Consider the following 21,615-nt stretch of genomic DNA (forward strand, 5'->3'; position numbering starts at 1 on the left):
TCTCTCATATTGTCGGTGTGAACTGCCGAAGCAATGAGTATGCTTTCCCGAGGGTTCGACTCAATATACGTATAATGTACTGTACTGAGCATATAAAAATAATAATAAATAATAATAACCTATTTTATTTAAATATAGCTTTTCATAGCACTCAAAGACACTATACGTTAAAATCATCAAATGTAAAAAAGAAAGCATCTTTCTTTTTTACATTTTATACAATTAAAATCAGAAAACATAGTTTTAGTCTCCATTATTAAAAGCAGTTCTGAAAAGGTAGGTTTTGATATATTTGGTTTTAATATAGACGCTGATGTTTCAGAAGCCACCTGGTTGCATCATTAGCCTCCCCTCTGGAGAAAAAAAACGACAACTTATAACGGCTTTAAAGCTTTAAAGCACACCTCTCACCATCTCATGCAATTTCAGGTAAAACAAAAAATGAAAACATTTCGACAAAACATAGGAATATATTATCCGATACTGATGTGCACGGATGTTGTACCTTCACTAAGATACTCACTGAGTCCAGTCAAAGTAACATGTGGAATTGCAGCATAACAAGAGAGGTGCAATGACGGCTGTTGTTGCCTCATTTTTACCCTGCAGCAGGGACCTCTTTATTCCACAGGGCCTGATCGCTCCTCCACCCGAGGGTGTAAAGCTATTGTTTAACTTGTCGTGTAATGACAGCTTTCAACCACAAAGAGGCACTTGAACCTGCTCTCTATAGGCACAGCGTATTTCCAATCATTTCATCAAAAAGATAGCGAGGTGTGCATCATTCGACTGTGTCCGTCTGCGCCCCTCGTGTATATTGGCTATTTAGTCACACTTCAGCCCCCCCCCATAGCGGCGGCCCATAACATGGCAGAGAAAATAAGGGTTACGCATTCCTTCTGTATTGATCTGTACTCTTGTCTCTCATGTTTCACTCACCACGTAATCAAAGTAACATTAATACTAGAGAATGGTATATTAGAGGGAGGGAGAGGGAGAGGGAGAATGGGTGTAGCACGCTGATGATTTAGTGCCAGTGGATGGACCGAGTTGCGTATAGACTGAAGATAATCCCACGGTGATAAAGCCAATCAATCAAGCCCTCGCACATGCTTGGATTTGCCTCGTCGTAATAAAATAAACAATGGAGGATGCACTGAATGGGTTGTTTAAAAAAAAAAACTCAATCAATCTGAATCCAATCAAGAATTGTGGGGGCTCTCACAGATGGATGGATTGGTGGGCGTGTCGGCGTGCATGGATTAGCTGCTTTCAATGCAAAACAGATGTGGAGTGCAGATCTATTCACTATCTGTGCATGGATGCAGTAGGTTTGTCACTGGACAAACGCCTACCAGTGCAAACATGCATGCGTGCTGCCATTGTGGCTGTGGCCTGCGGTCTGCCCACATCTGAATGGAGACACTCTGCCTTTTGCTAAGTAATTGGGTCACAATTGATAAAAAGCAGTCGCGAACAATCTTAATCAAACTCAAAAATCCCCAACGCACATCGCTCCAGCAACTCCCTTCACCGGAGGTCTACAGCAAAGAGTGATGCATCCATTTATGTTAACACAATAGTGGCAATTCCTGACTCTCAGAGGTACTGCCAAATCCACCATGTTGAGAGGAGAATGCGTGGTCTGTGGGAAGCGTGTTAATCCACCTCCACCTCACATGCCCCCCCCCCCCCTCTCTCTCTTTAATGCTTTGTCTAGTAGGAAAAGAGGAGCCAGGCCCTGAGAGTGATGAGTTTATTAGCTCCTGCCAGCTGGGACCATCTCTTGGGTGATATTGGCCGGTTAGTGGTGTGGCGGTGTGTGCGTGATGTTGTCGGGGTGCGGGGTGCACCGAGGAGAAAGATGGGATGGGGAGGGGGGACTACCCCAAGAAACTCCCTGGCAACCAGAGATGTGGTCACCATTAAACATGGATCCCCCCCCCCCCCCCCCCATCTAGCGGCGGAACGGAGCCAAATGACCGAGGTTGAGGGAAGAGGGAGGGTGAGTCCGACAAAGTGTCCCAGGATGTTTCCCAACACGCATGTGTAACAATGATGGACAGGCGACAGAGGGGGAGGAGAGGAAACACGTGGGTGCCGAGTGGATGTTTAAATTCGGTTTTAAGCCGCATTAAGAATTGATAACTGTGGGAGCTACGCGATATACACCTCGTGCACGTGCATAAAACGCGCCAGCAATGCACGCGCACAGCCGACTCTCTGATGAAGGGTGTGAGTGAATCGCGGAGGTGGTGTGTGGACGTGATGCGGGGGAGGGGGGGGGGGGGGGGGGACCTTTGCCGGAACCCAAAAGGCACCACCAGTGGTCGGGCGCGTGCCACACCCTTCTGGAGTAAACAAAGGCGGCGACACCTCCAGGGAGGAAGTTCAGGTGCAAACGGACGAATCTAATGGCGATTGAAAAGAAAAAAAAATCCGATGATATGATGCGAGCCTAATATTACAACTGCAATGCAATTGCCTGCTGATCATAGATGAGATATCATCACAACACGGACCTCCACCCCTCCCCCCCCCCCTCTCGCCTTTACGCACACATGCGCAGGCCGATGGGACGCACAAGCACACATTCCAAAATCCAGCCCTTTGTCTCGGTCGCCTCGCGGCCGCAGCCCCGGAGCAGGAATCCAGCGCGGAGAGGAGGAGAGAAGCGCGTGTATGTGTGTGGACCAGACGGTCTCCTCCCCCCACCTTGAACGCACTCCCCACACTCTCTCTACACCCCCCCCCCCCTCTCCTCCTACACATGCCTTTGTGTGTGTGTGTGTGTGTGTGTGTGTGTGTGTGTGTGTGTGTGCCCGCTGTGTAGCTGACTCGCGTACCCGAAAACCGTGTGACAGATGAGATTTTTCCGGAGAAGAAGCTTTTTCCTTTTTTGGAGAGGGTGTGTTTTTAAATCCGTTAGTGTATTATATTCTTTTTGAAGACAAAAAAAAAGAGAAGAAAGAAAAAACTTGCAGGTCGAAAGTGAGAGAAGAGAGAAACCGGGCGGACGCACGTGAGTCTCACGCGTGTCCACAGGCGGGACACAGAAAGGAAGAAACGCGCATCCAGCAAGTGCCGCAAATTGGACTTTCCAGCATCAGCAACCCTCCCCTCTCTCCCCTCTCTCCCCTCTCTCCCCTCTCTCGCCATCCCCGCTCCTCCTCCCTAGGTCTCCCCACTTTCTCCCACCCAGCCTCGTCGCTCCAGCTCTCCTTAAGGGATCCCAAAATAGCCTCGCTCCGGAGTGCTGCCTGGATATTGTTGCATTGGGGTGAGGTGGGGGGAGGAGGGGGGGGTGCTGGTTTTCCGATCTCGGGGTGACTCGGAAGGGGTGAAAGGGAGAGAGAGAGAGAGACGCTGGAGATGGATTAAAGGGACGTTGCGCCGCAAAACTGGAGCAGCACGCGCGAGCACGCCGGGGGGGAAGGGGGCGACGGGACTCGGTGAATTCACGGAGCCCCCGGGACAGAGGTGAGTGTTTCTCTCCGCTTGTCCTGAAGCGTCGTGGCTCTCTCTTCCCCCGCATGCACCCCCCCCCCCCCCCCCCCCTCCCCTCTTCACCCCCCCACCCCGCGGCAACCTCCGAGCCGGGGGGCGTGGGGGGGGTCAGCACATGGTTTTCCCCTTCATAATTGATGATCCGATACGCAATCTGCTGATTTCTGCTATGTGTAATCAATAGCCCTCGCTGAATGGCGTTCCCCTGCAGCGGCCCCTTTTACTATAAGCTAGAAGGGGCAGAAGAAGCTTCTGAAACACGACACAGGCAACCAATGTGAGCATTTACATTGTTGCACTGCGTTTGTATTCAAATCAGCTTCACCCCGATGGTTTGCGTTTGGAGAGGGAGCTCGTGTAAGTTCTCTAAACCCTCGTCTTCGTCGATCTGAGCATATGGCCCTTTATGTGTCCCTGGGAGCCAAGGGGCCCTGCTGTGGACATCACGGGTTCCCAGCCAGCACTGAAACTTTCTTGCTGGACGAGTACATGGTGGATGTAAGATGATTCTACTGCACTGGTACACTGTGATTGTCAATTCATTTTCAATGTCTAAGTGTGTTAGCCATGAGAACAGCGAATTGGCACTTTGGATTCAGGTGTTCGTGTTGATCCATGTCAGTGTAAACTAGTGTATGTCACACAGTGGTTTTTATACCTTTGTGGAAGAACTTAAACAGATGTGTATGCTTTTTTTGTTCTAAATGGACAAAATATAATGCTAGTTTTGTGAAAATAAGACTTCCTTGGGTGTGAAACGATATGGTTTTCTTTAAACAGAAACATACGTTTTCATGAACACAGTGACTAGTACTGCACCATCGGAAACAACAAGTCTCCTTGTTCCCATCAAAAGACACAGTCAGCATGATAAATGTCTCCAATCAGCATTTCTCCCCCTTCTGCTTTACATTTTGTTATCGTCCCGATTGAATTGATACACTCAAACACACTGCTCTATCGTTGCATGTTTCAACTCAAATTGATTTTGTATTTAATAATCTGCAAAAGATATTTTGATTATTCAACTATATTGTTTTTTAAATGAATGCTTGAAAAATGAATAGTTGAATAGATAGTTATGAAAAGACTTTCTGAATACAAATTGATTATCTGACCGTTCAAATCTAAATAATAATACTCAACTAACTTAGACAGATGCTAGTTCAAAGATAGGAAAAATAAAATTAGGAAACACCATGATAAATGGGCAAAGAAAGAAAGGCGGATGCTTCCCAGCCTGGCCTGAGGGATCCCTGAAGTAAGTGACGTGATGTAAAGCATATAATATCCCTCAGTAGACTTCCAGACGCTAAGAATCAATATCAAGCGCTGAAGCTTTGATACCTTATTCAGACACTCAGTATTGTGTTCTTTTTTAAATATTTGACCTATAGCGTACTTGTATACACATACAGTATATTATACTAGTATGTCATCTAGTCATGCTACTCAACAGCATTGTCCCGACCTACAAAATAAAAATGCATCGCCAAATGCACCCATGACAGTGTAAACTAATCTAGCTCTTACACATCAACCCCCCCCCCCCCCCCCCCCTCTTCTGTTGATGGTCACTGAGTCTTGTATCTCCCTCTCTGTCTGACAGAATGACAGACTGCTTCTAACCGCTGCAGACAACCCACCTTAACCGCCCCAACCAACACACACACATGTGGTGTCAATTGCTAAGACTATACACCCATTCAAACACTGCTGTGATGAATGCAAACACACACACACACACACACGTCATGCCCCCGAGGACAAATGCTGGTGTGATAGATAAAAAGGCCTCCTTTTTCAGTAAAGAGGCTCATTTTGTGTGTGTGTGTGTGTGTGTGTGTGTGTGTGTGTGTGTGTGTGTGTGTGAGTGCATTGGTGTGTTGAAGTGAGGTTTAAGCACTGACTGGAGTAGGTCACTGAGACCAAGCGGCTGGGAGTGTGAGACCCGGGACGCCGCGTCTTCCTAAGCCGCTTTCAGCTACACTGGAATCCATCCATCCCAATAGCTCCGTCCCTCGCCCTGATCCCCCCCCGCCCCCCCCACCTCTACCACCAACACCACCAACACCACCAATCCCTCTAGCCCCACCAGCTCTACCAGACATACACTGCTGCTTTCATCGTTCTTCTTTTCAATGTCTTTGATCTCTGCTTATCTTCTATTCACTTCTCTCCTATTCTCCTTTCCTCTCCTCTTCTTTCCTTTCCTCTTCATTTCTAGCCGCCATGGAAATTAGACTGGAGAAGTCTTTGATTCCTTGTGCCTTTCGCCGCCGCCTCGGGGTCAAGCCCTCTTGTCTCAGACAGAGACAGAGACGCAGAAAGGATGGATGGGGAGGGAAAGGAGGAGGGGAGAGGTAGAGAGAGAGAGAGAGAATAGTGCTCAGACAGGTGGCGAAGGAAGAGTGGGATGGTTGAGGAAGAAGGTTTGAAATTTGTCAACTGAAGTAAAAAAAAAAAAATTGTAAAACTGTGACGAGAAAGAAAGTCAGATAAAGTGCCAGCGAGAGAGAACCGAGCAAAGGTAAGCAAACACAGAGCAAACAACAATAAAGTGGAGGGGCTGATGAAACGGGTAGAGATGCCTGGACAGCGTTCAGCCAGCACAACTTTCTTAAAGGGTGGTATTTTTGGATTGAAGCCTCGGATCAGCAGATTTTGTGCTCATATTCAATCTGCTGGAAATTTTTAAGTCTGCGAGCCAGAAAAAAAGGAAATTGCAAGTAGAAAATGTCATTTACACACTTATTGGGGTCCAATACGCTCCACTCCAACTCATCCTTAGTCGTGTAATTCCTTTTTAGTTGGCTCGGCAGGCCTGTGACACAATGTGCTGCAGGTTTCAGCGTGTGTGTTCGAATTAGAACAGTCAATATTGACGCAATAAAAAAATATCAGGTCAGCCGTGGAAGTTGGTAGAAAAGGAAATGAAACGCAATGAAAAAAGAGGGAGGTCCTGAGAAAAGTGTTGGTGAAGTGGAGGCGGGTTGTTGGGGAGAGGATGGGATGTACGGAAGGAGATTGATTTAGCGATAGGTGGAATGGGGAGCAGAGAGGTGTGCGGGGTATACGGGGTTTGATCGCGTGAGCGAGAAGGATTGAAATGGGGTAGAGGACAGATGTAGAGATAGCAGGACCTGCAGAAAAGGAGGGCTGTGAATATTAACTCTGTTTAGCTTTCCAGTCGGGCTCTCTGCTCCTACCTGTCTCTGAGGCCTTCAAAACGCCTGCAGGTTACTGACGGCAGGAGGCGCCGGCGTGTCTGTATGTCTATGAGTTTGTGAGGAAGAAGACAGAAAAAAAACAGAAAAAAAACATTTTGAAGTTAAAAAGTTCCTTTTGAAAATGGATTTACTATTCTGTTCGCAGTTTCAACATCTTAATAACCTTTGACGTGTTTGCCTGTGTCCGTCTCTACCGTCTCTTGGATATATCGTTACAATATGGTTATCGTCAAAACATTAAAAAAAGACAGGTAAGGGGACTAATCATTTTGGGGTTAACTGTCCCTCATTCCCGCCTTTGGAAACCGTTTAACTGTTTAACAGGTCCGGGCTTGGCAGAAGTTTGAACATCTTTTTGATGCTTCAGAAATATTAATAGAAGTCCATGAACGCCTCCTTGCTGACATCTCTTTGCAATCTGTTATCCCAACAGGCCTTGAATGGTCCCACCCCAAGATGACTTCCCCCAAAAACAAAGCCAAGAAGAAACAACCCAAAGACAGCATGACGATGCTGCCATGCTTTTATTTTGTAGAGGTATGTGTCAATCGATTGATGAATCACCTTTATTTGACATGCCAAAGCATGGTCAACATGACTCACTACATCTACTGAATGAATCACGAGTGGAGTCACTCTGCTTTACGCTGTTGCCCTAGCCATACTTTTTCCTTTTGCTGATTGGCAACTGGATGCATCTGACCTGGACGAGTATGAAAAAATGGTGTCATCACTTTCTGGGTTTAGCTGTGTGTCAGTTGTAGTGGTGGGACTTGAGATACGACATTGGATGATCACCCTTTTCCAGGCAGATATTAAATGCCAGTCACTCTTCTCTTTGTCCTTTTGCATGGGGCGGCGTCTGTGTGTGTGTGTGTGTGTGTGGCGTTACAGCTTCTCATCGTCCTGTCCTCCTTGGTGTCCTTGTACTTCCTGGAGCTGACAGATGTGTTGTCCCCGGCGACGGTGGGCTTCCGTTGCCACGACCGTGAACTGTCCATGCCCTACGTGGAGACCGGTGACGAGCTCATCCCTCTGCTGATGCTGCTGAGTCTGGCCTTTGCTGGTCCTGCAGCGTCCGTAAGTACATCACACACACACACACACACACACACACACACACACAGACACACGGGGGGGATTTTTGATGCAGATGAAAGTAGTCCCCTGAAATACTTGTTTTAGATATTTTTTTAACGCCTTTTATTAGTGTAGTTGGACACTAGTATAGGCTAGAGCGAGGGAGGAGATGACATTCAGCAAAGGGCCTCGGGCCAGAATAAAGCCGCCATGGACTAAGCCTACATTGGGCGTACGCTCCATGGAGTAAGCTCAGGCTAACCCCAAATTCAATTTGAGACAGTTTTGAGCTTCTACCTTGTTGCCCAAACACTGACGGTTCTTTGATGCGGGCAAATGAGGACATGGCACTGGCTTATTTCAATTCATGGATGTCCACGGAGCCAAGTACCAAATTATTTCCAAAGTGGAAAAATGCTCTTATATTTCAATGGATGGCTATTACATGGTAATTTATCCATTCAAAAAAACATTGATATTACTGTTGTCCCAACAGTATCAAATGGTGCAGTTTGCATGATCAATATTAATCAGTGAACCCTTTTACCAGTGATTGATTTACCATTGCTGTTAGGTGCTGGCAGGTAAGATGCGTTTGGTTTATTAGAGCCTTGTTTCACTGCTGTAAACTGGAGCTGAATTCACTAAAAAAGCTTGTTAAAATAATACTGTGTGGTTTTCCCACATTTCTTTACACTGTGTTTATACAAATAGTGACTGGCGAAGCTTCACAGGAGCAAAATCTCATTGATGATGTTGGAGTCAGAAGGATAAATGTGGTCACAGAGGATCAGATATTTAATGTGTTTGGGGGATTTGTTTGTGGCTTCTAATCACACACAGAGATGCCCGATTGCACAAATATGCAAACATACAGTTTCCCCAACACCTGCAAAGCAAATCAAATCTCCCCTCAGGAATGCAAAGTCAATGGACATGTTGAGAAATACTCACCTGAGATTCCAATACACACCATGAAGCAGGCCACAGGCTCCCCCAATCAATACACACACACACACACACACTGCTCATCCATCAGCAGCATAGGAACGAGCAGAGCTCATCTATCGCTCTGATTGGAAGTGATCACTATTCGATAACACCATGCCTACGTTCCCCCTCCGTAGCTCTGTCTCGCACCATGAATCACAATCACACAAATGGACATTTGACATTAACGGCACATTTTCTCCACTCTTTTTCTTTTCTGTCGTTGTTTCTTTCCCACACTTATTACCCACGTCCCGTCCTCTCTCTTGTAGATCATGATGGGGGAGGCCCTGACGTACTGCTTGCAGTCCAAACTGAAGACATGTCCCAAGTCGGAGAGCAGCATCAACGCTGGAGGCTGCAGCTTCAACTCCTTCCTACGCAGAACCGTGCGCTTCGTCGGTGCGTCCAAATTCCAAATCCCTGTTCGGGGGCTGTTTTGGAGAGAGTCGTGCAGGATACCTTGCAGTTGCTTTGTACCTAACAATAGCTGTGGTGCAGCTTGCCTCAGGGTCTGTCTTGTAGAGGGTCTCATTAACCGCATGGTTTGTCTAGCAGCATTTTTTTCCCACCAATGATAAATTTGTTGGTAAAGAGGCGGCAGACAAAACAAACATTTTGAGTGCTTTTTTGAAGTGATCGCTGATGCGTCGTGTTCGAGTTAATTGGTTGGCAATTGTAATTGTAATTGCGTTAGTGTGACAGCATTGCAGAAGCGGTGTGTTTGGATTTACTTCTTTTCCCTTTATTTTTTTAGCTACACCATATGAAGGGATCGCTTGTGTATTGCATTTAAGTCAATTAAATGCTATTCTTAATTACCTCATGGACTGTACCTCTGTACAATCCTTCGCAGTAAGGTCAGTGGGAGAGTGTCATGTCCCAATGTGTAGCTCACATTTGGTCCTCGGGGAAAACAACACAGTTCATTTTTTGAAGGATAAAATGCAGCGGTGCTCAAGATGGAACTTTTTTCGGTCGAACAAATTGCTCCGTTCACCAGCTGAGTCCCCAACATGATTCCAAGGCAAATAAGCTAATTACATTAGTTGAATGAAGGGTGACTTAAAAAGGGGATGATACGAATGCTCCATGGGAAATATCTTGAGGCCAACTTTTAGCTTTGAAGTGAAAAGAGTAATTAATTCATCCTGCCAAATTTCCCTGTGCGCGTAATAGCATCACGACGTTACAAACTGGCTTTTGGTGTCACTTCGGGTTGTTGCTTCTAATTCAGTGCCCCCCCCCCCCTCTCCCTGCGCCTGTAACTGCTGGTGTTCATAAGTGAACAGCTCATAGTAAAGAAAACCCCCCGGGGGCTTTCGGTTCATCTACTAAGGTCGCCTTACCATCTTTATCTCTGTCCGCTGCCTCTGTCCCTCAGGTGTTCACGTGTTTGGTCTCCTGGCAACAGCCCTGGTGACAGATGTCATCCAGCTAGCTACCGGTTACCACTCCCCTTTCTTCCTCACCGTCTGCCAGCCCAATTACACGACTCCGGGGGTCTCATGTGAAAACAATGCCTACATCACACGGGACATTTGTATGGGGAAAGACCAATATGCCATCTTGTCAGCCAGGTAAGACGCAGAGATGAATGTAGGGAGCACTGAAACGGTCCGATTTTCAAATCTAAAAAGAATAGAAAACTTAAGAAAGAATGCAATGCATTTATTATATTGGTTCAGCTTCATAATAATACTGTTATCAGGAATTCTTTTGGTCATGGTGATGTTGTGAAGAGATGATATCGGGACAGCCTTAATTGTTATACATCTCTTTCTTGCAGCAGCGCATATTAAAACTAAAGGAGGCCTTGAAATTTATTTGCAGAGGATTACATGAGATTAAAATGAAGTGAAATTCTTGTTACAGTTTAATTTCTTAAACAATGTAACATTTGCTTATTGATTATATGCTGCTTGGTAAAGTCAAGCGTTTATTTCTACAATAAGACTTGCAATTCCCTTACAAATTCCCTGCAGGAGCGACTCACTCACGCGGGTTGCAACTAAATTTGACTCCTGGAGAAACTCTTAAGCGGCGCAAAGTGAAACAAACAGACTAACAAGTAACAGTAGGTATTCGAGTGGTATTAGACATAGTAAGTGCAGATAGAGACACCCGGGGATGGAATTTGTGTAATAATAACAACGCTAGTATCGGTGTAGCGAGCTAGAGAGTTTAAACGGATCTGATTCAACTAATCAACAGCTATCTTGGAATGAAAAAAGTATGTCAGACTGTGCAAACGCTCTGTGCATCAGTGCAACGCTACCAGGAGCCGGAGCTTTAGTAGGACAGCTGCTTCCTCTGACGCAAAACAAACCCACACAAAAGTCAGTGACTCCATGGAATCGGTCGATTTATCCTGCAAGCTTCAATCTGCAGTCATCAACAGAACATGTGTATGTTTAACTTTTCAACACTACTGATATCATGGGGGTTATAATCTTGTCTGAGAGGGTATGAGTTGGACCGGGCCAATAAATACCCCAAAGTACTCACAGTTTGACAAACACCACCAAATGCAATAAAGATGTAGCTTTTTTCTTTTGGGGGGAAAAACGAATCCCTCTTTTTCTCTTTTCCTTCACTCTTTCGCACCTAACTATTCTCTTTTATCCCCCCAGGAAAACATTTCCATCCCAGCATGCAACGCTCTCTGGCTTCGCAGCTGTCTATATCTCCGTAAGCTCTTTTGTGTTGTGTTTGTATACACTGGGTGTGATGTATTTTCATCATACACTTTATGCATGCTTGCGTTTGCGAATGTGTGCATATGGTTTCTCTTTTGTGTCTCTCTTGTAAAACAGCTACTTTACTGGTCATTTAGAATGAGTTAATCCTGGTTTGATTTACAGTGAAATATTTAAAGTAATTTAAAAACATCAATTCTCAAATTCACAGCAATGTGGGCTTAGACGTCCTACGCAGAGGAATTCTCTCTCTCTCTACGTGTGTGTTGTAATCTGAGTTTATATGTGCTTTGTTTATGTAGCCGGTCCACTCTCGCGTGCATATGTGTCCAAGTGTGTGTGTGCCCTACTAGCTAGCTACCCACCAGCGCTCTGCACTGCCCTCATATGTCGGGTACGGCTGAAAACACTTACAATACATGTGTGCACTACATTTATCTTTTCCTTTACGTTTGTATTTAATTTTGTGGTTTTGTGCCATTCATGTGCATCATAACTACCCAGATGTTATCAAGTTATTAATAAGGAACACTGCTGCTGTCATTGTACGGTTGGTTCCTGCATATCAGAGGACTTTTAGCTGGAATAAAATCACAGTCACCTCATACATAAATCACAAGTATGTTATGGTGTTTAGTCACTGAGAGATGTGCGTATTTCAGACTGCAGTACCCTCCAGCCAAAGAGTCATCCAAATCCCATATAAAACAATAACAGGGTCAGATTTCTGTTCGCTGTTGTCTGAGGACGACAGTAGACGTATGGGAACTGTGCAGCAAAGTAGCACTGTAATTGTCCTATAGGACAACCCCCTCAGCGACGCACACACTCCCACACTAATGGCCATTCGAGCTGCTAGTCATCTGGCTGCTGCTCATTAAAGCTCACCAGACCGATTTCTGATGAGACAAAGGGAAGGAGACCAGGAGGAAGGCAGTAGTCTTTGTTGCTAGAGTTACAACATGTTATTTAAATGCTGCAAAGTTAAGAAGAGCATTAAGTCTGTGTAATAGTTCTACGGTCCCGACTATATCAATTATTCCATTTGTTTCCATACCTTCTCTCCACACATTTTTCTTTGCTGAAACTTGACCGAAAAAGTTGATCACTTAGACACAATAGACATTTTAATTGCATTGTAAATCTCACCTTTCTGATTGAAAACATTGTTTGTGGCCACGACTAGAGGGAAAAGTTTGTTCAAGTGAATATTTTTGCAAAGGCCGCTTCCCTGTCACTCATCTGTCTTCCACGTTATGTAACAAAATGCAGCGTGCACGGAGAGAATTTCAATATAAATATAGTAAGAACAATGCAAGCTGTTTCTCCCTGCGTTTGATCTTTATGCTAAGCTAAGCTAACCGGCTTCTGGCTGTGGCCTCACCTTTGACGCATAATCGCTAATCGGTCTTCCCATTTAACCGTTTACCTGCAAGAATATTTTCCCAAATGATTCCTCTGATAACAAAGTTCTCTCTCCGCAGATGTATTTCAGCGCCAGCATCAGCAGCACAACCAAGCTCCTGAAGCCGCTGCTGGTGTTTGCTTTCTGCATGGCGGCGGGCCTCGCCGGGCTGACGCAGATAACTCAACACCGCAGCCACCCGATAGACGTCTACGTGGGATACGTCATAGGAGCCGGCATCGGCGTCTACCTGGTTAGTGAGAATAAGATTTATCCGGATAAAATCTCACTCGAGTCAAGGGGAATCTCCTCTATGAATTTCCCGTTTCAGGTTATAAGTGTTGGAAATGAGTACCTGTAAATGTTTGTTGGCATTTGGGGATACGTTTTGTCCCCAGAGAGTTGTTAGCAGTCAGCACACAGCGGTGTGGGAATAGCCACATAGGCTACACATGAATAGATTTTTTTTTTCACTAATTAAGTTTTGCTGTGACTCAATAGTTCTATTGTGTTATTCTAACACTATCACAGCATGTGCTTATCAATGCCTCTTTTTTTAACCGCCTCTCCCCTCGGTGGTGCTTTCACATATTTCTCTCCTAGCAGTCTTTTTTAGGAGGCTCTATATATAGGCTTTTCTATTACGGAGGAAAGGGAGCGAGAATAACTAATCCAAATTCTCTGGAACAATTTCCCACTTCATTTTAAGACAACTTGTCGTTGCCATTTTCCACGCTCCTTTTCTCCTCTTCTCACTCTCTTCCTCTATCGCATTTTTAAGAGGGGGAGCCTTTCTTCCTTTCATTACAGGATGAATTCTGATAGTGGGAGACGAGAGTGAATCATGCCAGCGAGGAAAAGGAGAAAAGCTCATCCGTGCACTAGCTTCCCACTAACGGGAATATACATTTCTTCCCTTCCCAAAGATTAAAGAAAACACACTTTCACGCTTCAGTCTTTATTTAACATGCTGGATACTTCTACCTCCTTGTTTCCCCCCCCCCCACACCTTATCTCTGTGTCAGGCTGTGTTTGCAGTTGGAAACTTCAAAGCATCGGACGAAGATGCTCCCTCTTTGCAAAGACTGGCCCCAGCTCAGCAGAAGGACGGCGGCCTGCGGGTGCTGAGCCAGCGGAGCCATGATTCCCTGTACAGGAAGACTCCCAGGGTGTCTGAGAGCAGGGAGGAGCTGGGGGCGGGGCTGAGGTCGGGCGCTCGCTGTAAGGTCAGGAGGGAAAAGGCCTCCTTGGCCTCCCTCAAGCGAGCTAGTGCCGACGTGGAGCTGCTGGCAACCCGCGGCCCCATGGGCAAGGAAACCATGGTAACCTTCAGCAACACCTTGCCGCGGGTCGCAAACGGCAACAGCCCCATCTCCCCCTCGGTAGAGCTCCCCGCCACTCAGCGTCACATGACCTTCCACGTGCCCTTTGACCCCCAGAGGTCTAGGCAGCTGGTGTCAGAGTGGAGGCAGCGCTCGCTGGAGCTCCGCAGCCAGAGCTCACAAGACGACGAGGAGGGAATCGACGGCAGGGACAGAGGAGACGACAGAGGGGTGGCGGCGGGAGAAGGAGAGCAGGAGATGCCTTCGTCGCTTTATCCCACCGTGCAAGCCAACAAGGGCGCCGCCACGCCGACGGCGGCCAGGATGGTGGTGGCGCCCCCGCTGGTTCACATCCCCGAGGAGGCCTCCCGTCCGCCGCCTGTCTCCCCGAAGAGCGCCAAGACCCGCGCCAAGTGGCTGACGCTCACCGAGGGAGGAGCGGTGAAAGAGCCGGGACCAGGGCCGATCCCGGTGTCGACTCCCCGCGTGCCCAACACGCAGCCCAGCCAGCCGCCCAGCCAGCAGAGAGTCACTCAGGTGGGGGGGGGGGGGGGGTAATTAGAAAATGAGCGCTGGCAAATCATAGTAATGACATTATTTTGAGTGGTCATTTTTCATTCTTGGATTTCAAGTGGCATCCTGCCAGTGCTGAAAATATACGTTGGACAGGGGAACAGATTTGATAGATGGCAAATCCATCGTGATTTATATTGTTGGTAAAATCAAAACAACAAGTGTTGGGGCAATTTCAATTATAGTTGGAATAATATTGAAACAAAACATCTGTCAGGGATTTTGGATATATTTCTATTAACTGTAACAAAATGTAGTGCCTGCTTTTCTTGAAACTTCATTGTTAACCTCGGAAACAGCAGCTGATGAAGCAAGGGCGCCATTTTGCCAGCCGATCTGGATCAACCGCCTCACTGAGCTTCTTCCCCTTGTGTATTCTGACTAGATGGCTCTTCTGTCCTCCAGGTGATAGCCATGTCCAAGCAGCAGGGTCACGGAGTCACGTCGTCCGCCAAGACGTCAGAAGGCGGCTCCTCCTCCGGCGGCGGGTCCAACTGCTCCGAGTCGCCGTACTACCGGATCCCCGCCGATCGAGACAGCTGCACGGGGAGCAACCCGGGGAGCATCGCCGGCAGTGGGAGCATCGTCACGATCGACGCTCACGCCCCGCACCACCCGGTGGTGCGCGTGTCTCCCGCTAACGGCAAGCCGTGGGAGTGGAGGAACACCATCAGCGGCAACATGATGGCCGTCGACACGGCGGGGGACAAACACCGCATGTCGCTGCAGCGACAGGACAACGTCCACCACTACCGGGATTACCGGACGCTCCCCGTGAAAACGGACTCGCTCTGCTCCTCCGAAGCGGGAGCGGAGTTGCCTCCTCCGCCTCTCCCCATCTCCTCCTCCCCTCTGCCTCACCCTCCTCGCCTGTCATCGTCTCCTCTACCGCCACCGCCGCCCCACTCGTCTACTTCACCCTTGCCTCCCCCTCCTCACCCGAGCTCCTCTCCAATGCTTGCCCCGCTCCCTCACCCCGCTTCCTCTCACATGCCTCCCCCTCCGCACCTGTCCTCTCAGATGGCCCCGCCTCCCCTGCCACCGTCCTCTCAGATAGCCCCGCCTCCTCACCCGTTATCCTCTCAAATGCCACCGCCTCCTCACCCGTTATCCTCTCAAATGCCACCGCCTCCACCCCCCTCCTCCTGCCAAATGCCCCAAGCTCCTCGCCCGTTCTCCTGTCAATTGCCCCCGCCGCCACACCCATCTCTTTCCCCTTTGCCACCGCCACCGCACCCGGCATCCTCCATGCCTCCGCCTCCCCACCCGTCCTGCTCCAGCATGCTTCCCCCTCCTCCCCATCCCGACTTGCTGATGGACAGCCACAGCCACGCGCTGTCCCGCTCCTCCACCCTGCCCCGCCGGCCCTCCGTCTCCGCCCGCAGCCACGCTGAGCAGGAGCACTACTACAAGGCGATGCAGAACGAGAGGATGTTATAGTAAAGACGGCGTTGTCATGACAATGATCGTACTTCAACCATAGGAGGTCGTGGCAGGTGAAGAGAGATTTAGGACTTTTGAAAAAAGGACATAAAAGGTTCAGAGACAAAATGCTGTAAATGAAGAGGCAGCGGGGGGGGCAGAGGATCATAGGGGTTGGCGGTTGGGGGGGTCCGGCAGCTCACACGCACTCAGCAGGGGGTCTCATTTACTCCTGCTCACATGTACCGCCCACAGCGCCGGCTAAGCAGGTTCTGACTAGGAAAAGAACACACAAGAAAAGAAAAGGGCAGTTTCCAGGAGCAGGTTGAAGATTTAAAAACCCCTGTTCACCTGGTTTCAACACACACATCCTCTGTGTTTCTTTAAGACACGTTCAGAGGAAGAGTGGAAGACGCTGCAGCTGAAAGAGAGATATCACAATGAACGTTCTGGGCTTTGGTAAATCCAGTTTTCCCTTGATAACAGGACTGAGGAAACAAAACAACTACAGGAGTGATATCTCTCCTTAAACTAACAGCTGTTTGAGAATGTTCACAAAGAAAATAATGCATTGACTTTTAAGTACAGGATGAAGAATGCAACCCACACCGGCATCCCCGTCCTTTGACCACTCCGAATACACAAACCGAATGGGAAAGTTCATACCTCACGCCAAGCAAATCTGTCAGCCTCCACCAGACTGAGCAGGAATAGGAAGCGTTGCTCTCTGGTTTTGGTGTGAGAAGGCGGAGGAGGAGGAGGAGGAGGAGGAGGAGGAGGGGGGGATGGCATAAGGAGGATCACTCACAGTTGGGCACCCCTATACAGACGTCACTGAATGGATTACTGTTGTAAACATGAGAGGCGGTGGAATGGAAGGAGGATTGTTCCTGAAGCGCAGAGGGGCTGCTGGGCCGAGCAGCACAGCGAGCCTGTCTGTCTGTCTGTCTGTCTGCCACGGAGTCCGAAGCATCGCAGAGGAGATTAACGTTCGTTTATCAAACCATGCTTGCACACTATTCCGTATGCAGAGCATCGCATTTGGACTTCTGGCAAATATAATTGCTAATGGACAGCTGCCTAGCCAATAGTAGAGCCCATCATCATCATCATCATCATCATCATCATCAGCAACATGCACATTGGCTCAAGCAGTCTGTTCGTACGTGTTTGATTGTGGTACCACTTAGTAACCACGCACACTTCATCAGGGGTTTGTTTGTGCGTCATAGATCAGAATAAGGTATTTTGTAGTCATGTTTTCTTATCTGCAGAAATACCTTCTGTCTTTTTATCTACAGTAGCCATTTAATTTTTCAGCTCCGCTGAAGAGTTAATACAATATTTACACACTTACGATTCTTTATTCATCCGCGTATTCCATCTATTACCCGAACCTGTTTATAACGAGACAATGCCAGTCGGTCACACGGATGCCCTTATTTGTGGAAGCCTTATTAGAAAGTGACGCCACCAAAGAACCAACACAAACCCCCGACGGGGCAGCGAAAACCTGAAACAGACAAAAGAATCCTGAAGCTTTTCACCCACGTGTCACAGTCGTCATCAGCAGATCCTGTTTGCTCAGTTGTGCATCTCCTGATGCGGCTCATGTAGTGCAGTCAAGAGGTTGGTGGTAAACCTCCAGTTGATTGGTTCAGCCAGCTGATGCTTTATACAGCAGGTGACCAATGTGCTTACCGCTTCAATGTAAGCCACTAGGTTTAGACATTTTTAAACAAAAACGATTGATGATTAACCATAAACTGAATCTAATATTAACTGATGAGGAATATAATCAGAAACACGCGTCCATCCCTTCTTCCTGTTCCCTCCTGCTACTTGTTCTATTTAAACAGCGTTGTATATAGTTGTTACGTGTTAATTATCGTTTCATACATCAAGTTTTTTATAACTATAAAAATATTACTTCCAATGACAGGTGCTTCAATTCAGATTGCACCGTGATGATTTTTTAACGAAATATTTAAAAACATGGTAGAGTTGGTCGTAAGCCACGAACCTACACCTGACGTGGTGCTGTAGGACGGGGCGGGCTCAGTGAAACAGCTCGTGTTCGGTAGTGGAGCTCCTCACACGGGGAGCTGCTAGATGATGTCACTTGTCGGTTTGTGCTGCATGTGTGTAAGAGTGTGTTTTTTAGCGTTAATTCTGTGGTTCGAGTCTGCTCTGTTAACTTCGACGGACAGACGGGCTGCATTTTTTAGTACTGGTGATAATCGTTCTACTTCCCTCCCATTTTGACTGTAAAAATACTTGTTATTACCATACATTATTAATGCTAATATTATTCTGCAGTCCTCTTTTATGGGCTGATGTTTTTCTATCTGTGGTGATGTGTAACATTAATAACTCTCATTGAATAAAAAAACAAAGACTTCATAACTGAGGTTTCATATTGTCATACTTAACAGCATTGGCCGGTGTTCATAGCGTGGCTCAAAATAGACCGAGGGGCAGTGCAGGGGCAGCTTTTACCACCACTCTAATGAAAAGGATATTCTCCATTGATTCTTGGGTTATGAGTACATATTCGTTCTGTACACTCACACAATGACACACACACACTCACACGATTACACACAGCCGGACTGATACGGCCTGCACCAGTCTGGCTGTTTGCAACATTTGCTCCTTTTTCCTGAGGGCTAGTGTCAGGTTTCCATAATGAATTCTGATGCTCCATCCCAGCTGACCAGCAGGGTCTGTGTGTCTGTGTGTGTGTGTGTTTGAGCATGTGCACAGGCTATAGTATACCGAAATGTTCCCCTTAGTTTATATTGGAGGTGCATTGAGGGAAATGATGATGAGGATCTAGATATAAGTCACTGTTGGAAACATGGTCCACATTTAGTGAGATTGTGTGTTCATTCGGATATGTATCACAATTGGGTCTTTTTCTATCTGTATGTTTGAGTGTGTGGTTCGACTAGCATGCATATTTGTGTGTGTGAGTGTGTGTTGGGAGCATTGAGCTCTGTGATGAGGCCACACAGGCAGTGGGGGTGCAGATGGTGTACTCCGGCCTGAGGACAGGCAGCCTGTCCATGACTCACACTCAGCAAGCCAGCAGCTCTCTCTCTCGCCTTCCACCCTCAGTGTCCCAGAAAGCGCAACACAACAAGTGTGTATTTGTGAGTGACGGCAAGGAGGAGGCAACAGAAAATGCGGACGGCGCTGTCTTTATGCATGTGTCCTGTCTGTGTATACGTGTGTTTGTGGGTGTGTGTGTGTGTGCGTGCGTGTGTGTGAGAAGGTAGCTGTCCAACCGAAGCTGCTGACAGTCTTTTCACATCTGATTTACCACTGCAGAACAACACAAAGGCCTTTTGTCCGCAGTTCCTCTTTTATCTGGCTCACTTTGTCACTATCCCTCTCCCTACTGCCATCTCACCCGGCTCCTCGTGAATCTTTGCACATTGAGAAAGGGGATTTGGGGCTTTGGAGCTTATATCCTGGTTTTCCTCCAGTTCTCAGTTTCTTGAATGAGCGGATTCTAGGGTTGTAGGGATCAGCTTATTTACAGTCAGATAGATACAGGGGGTAAGTGTTCTGCAAAGTGTCTTACATGAAAGGTCCGTCATATCTAACATAGCTACAGGCATTGATAATATTGACAATACAACCTCAGTCCTTAAAATATGATTCCTTCTCACTGTCTTGGAGGCTGCTTTGGCAATTATAAAGGAAAGGAAAAGAAACTGATGGTTTTATATTCCTACAACGGTTGTTAAAATCGTCATCCCGGGACCCTCTGTAAATTAAGTTAAGTCTCACAAGAGCTTATTAAATCACGTTATAAATCCTGTCATTTGTTGACCCACCAGGCACAGAGAGAGATCCCATATGATAACGTGTACGGCCAATGGCCGGGGGGGCTAAGACTGACATTTCTACGAGGCTGTCTTCATTCAGTCAGAAGATCATGTTTCTTTCCTGAGGTCAAAGAATTTAAAGAAATTATACTGTATCTGCTACCAAACAGACCATAAAACCATAATGTCCTACCAGCAACATTAGCTGGTATTTAACACAACATCAACTATGGGGACTTACAAATATTTTAACCTTGTGAAGAATATTTTCCCTCCACGGATACAGTCTTGGTGTTGATAATAAGGCTTGCTGGCTCGTTCTCTCTTTTATCCCCCATGCTATAGAGGGTGATAAATGTATTAATGTTACACTTTTTCAGCTCAGCGGAGAACCGTACAATTGCATTAAGTTCTTTTCTACTCAAAGGGCCACTGCTGCTTTAGAGGAGCTTCGTTTCCATCCAGACGGATTCCTTAGATTTTCCCTATGGGGAACACAGTTAAATGCTAACATCCGCAGGCTAACACGCTTTTACGATGGTGAGGCTGTTGAGATTTACCTTATTTTTGTGAATATCTGTGCTGGATTTCATAGCAATAAATGAAACAATTAATTATATTCCACACAAAACGACAAATATAACCTGGTGCTAAAGAGGAAAAAGTTACAGGATAATCAATGCAGTATACAATTCCCTCCTCTATGGGGAGCATGCATATATACTGGAGCAACCCATGGTGTATTTAGTTGTTGAGATATTTTCATGTAGGCTAAAGTGGTGAACTGACTCACCACAACACCAACACCAACACTACCACGGCTGTAAGTTCATGAAACTTATTAAGTCTTTTAAAAAAGACGGTTCAAAAAATTCCTCAAAAGTGGAATTTGCGATGATGCACGGCTTTACTGTGACAGCTTAAAGATACAGTGTGGAAAGCCGGGAAAGTTTGCTAGTGGTTCAGTCCCCGCTGTCTCTGGCTCTCCTATTATACTTGATGTGTCTGCTTGTGCTGTCTCCTTGTGCTTCCCCCTGAGATCTGAGCCGATAAAGATGGAGATGGAAACGACGGATCCCTTTACTCAACATGCATGGGTGTGCACAGAAACGAATATACCCTATATATAATAATATAGGCAGTAACACACAGATTTAAGACACACAGGTTTAAGACAAACACTCTTCAACTAACAGACACATTTAAAAATTCACATTCGGGCTCATGCATACTTTTGTCCCGGTATTGAATTGTAAAGGCAGAGGAGGGGGGACAGTTCAGTACATGTGAGCATGATTGGGCTGATGAGGTTTGTGAACTTACATGCATGAGTAAGACTATAGTACACGGCTTCAATACCCTACAGGCCTAGCGATGGGTAGTAACACACTGACACAGTTATCAGACCGGACTAATTTTGTGTGTGTGTGTGTGTGTGTGTGTGTGTGTGCATGCAGGAGACCCTTGCATGTCTTAATGTATGTGTGCATTTGTGTAAAGGCCACGCTCAATAAACACACACGCACCATGTCTCCTTCACTGCCCTCTCAC

The 21,615-nt window shown here is 46.8% G+C and overlaps 1 protein-coding gene across 2 annotated transcripts; it reads left to right on the plus strand.

Annotated features, from left to right (window-relative positions):
* The first annotated feature begins 2,616 nt into the window (after window positions 1-2,616).
* On the plus strand, window positions 2,617-18,634 carry LOC120833109 (phospholipid phosphatase-related protein type 3). Of its 2 annotated transcripts, XM_078089659.1 has the most exons (10): window positions 2,779-3,022; window positions 3,179-3,480; window positions 7,171-7,274; window positions 7,632-7,817; window positions 9,080-9,209; window positions 10,192-10,387; window positions 11,441-11,498; window positions 12,991-13,164; window positions 13,937-14,770; window positions 15,212-18,634. In XM_078089659.1, exons 3-10 carry the CDS (start codon window positions 7,194-7,196, stop codon window positions 16,244-16,246), a joined length of 2,694 nt encoding a protein of 897 aa, XP_077945785.1. In that variant the 5' UTR covers window positions 2,779-3,022; window positions 3,179-3,480; window positions 7,171-7,193; the 3' UTR covers window positions 16,247-18,634. The 2 variants fall into 2 exon arrangements, with proteins under 2 accessions (XP_040055892.2, XP_077945785.1); XM_040199958.2 differs by having other exon boundaries at window positions 2,617-3,480.
* The last annotated feature ends 2,981 nt before the right edge of the window (window positions 18,635-21,615 follow it).

Source organism: Gasterosteus aculeatus, chromosome 15, assembly GCF_964276395.1.
Source record: "Gasterosteus aculeatus chromosome 15, fGasAcu3.hap1.1, whole genome shotgun sequence".
In the NCBI taxonomy this organism is placed as follows: domain Eukaryota; kingdom Metazoa; phylum Chordata; class Actinopteri; order Perciformes; family Gasterosteidae; genus Gasterosteus; species Gasterosteus aculeatus.

Coding starts and splice junctions, on each gene's coding strand:
- LOC120833109 (XM_040199958.2), top strand. CDS start 7,194: ATGACTTCCCCCAAAAACAAAGCCAAGAAGAAACAACCCAAAGACAGC. Junction 9,210..10,191: donor CAGAACCGTGCGCTTCGTCG/GTGCGTCCAAAT, acceptor TCTGTCCCTCAG/GTGTTCACGTGTTTGGTCTC. Junction 14,771..15,211: donor GCCAGCAGAGAGTCACTCAG/GTGGGGGGGGGG, acceptor TCTGTCCTCCAG/GTGATAGCCATGTCCAAGCA.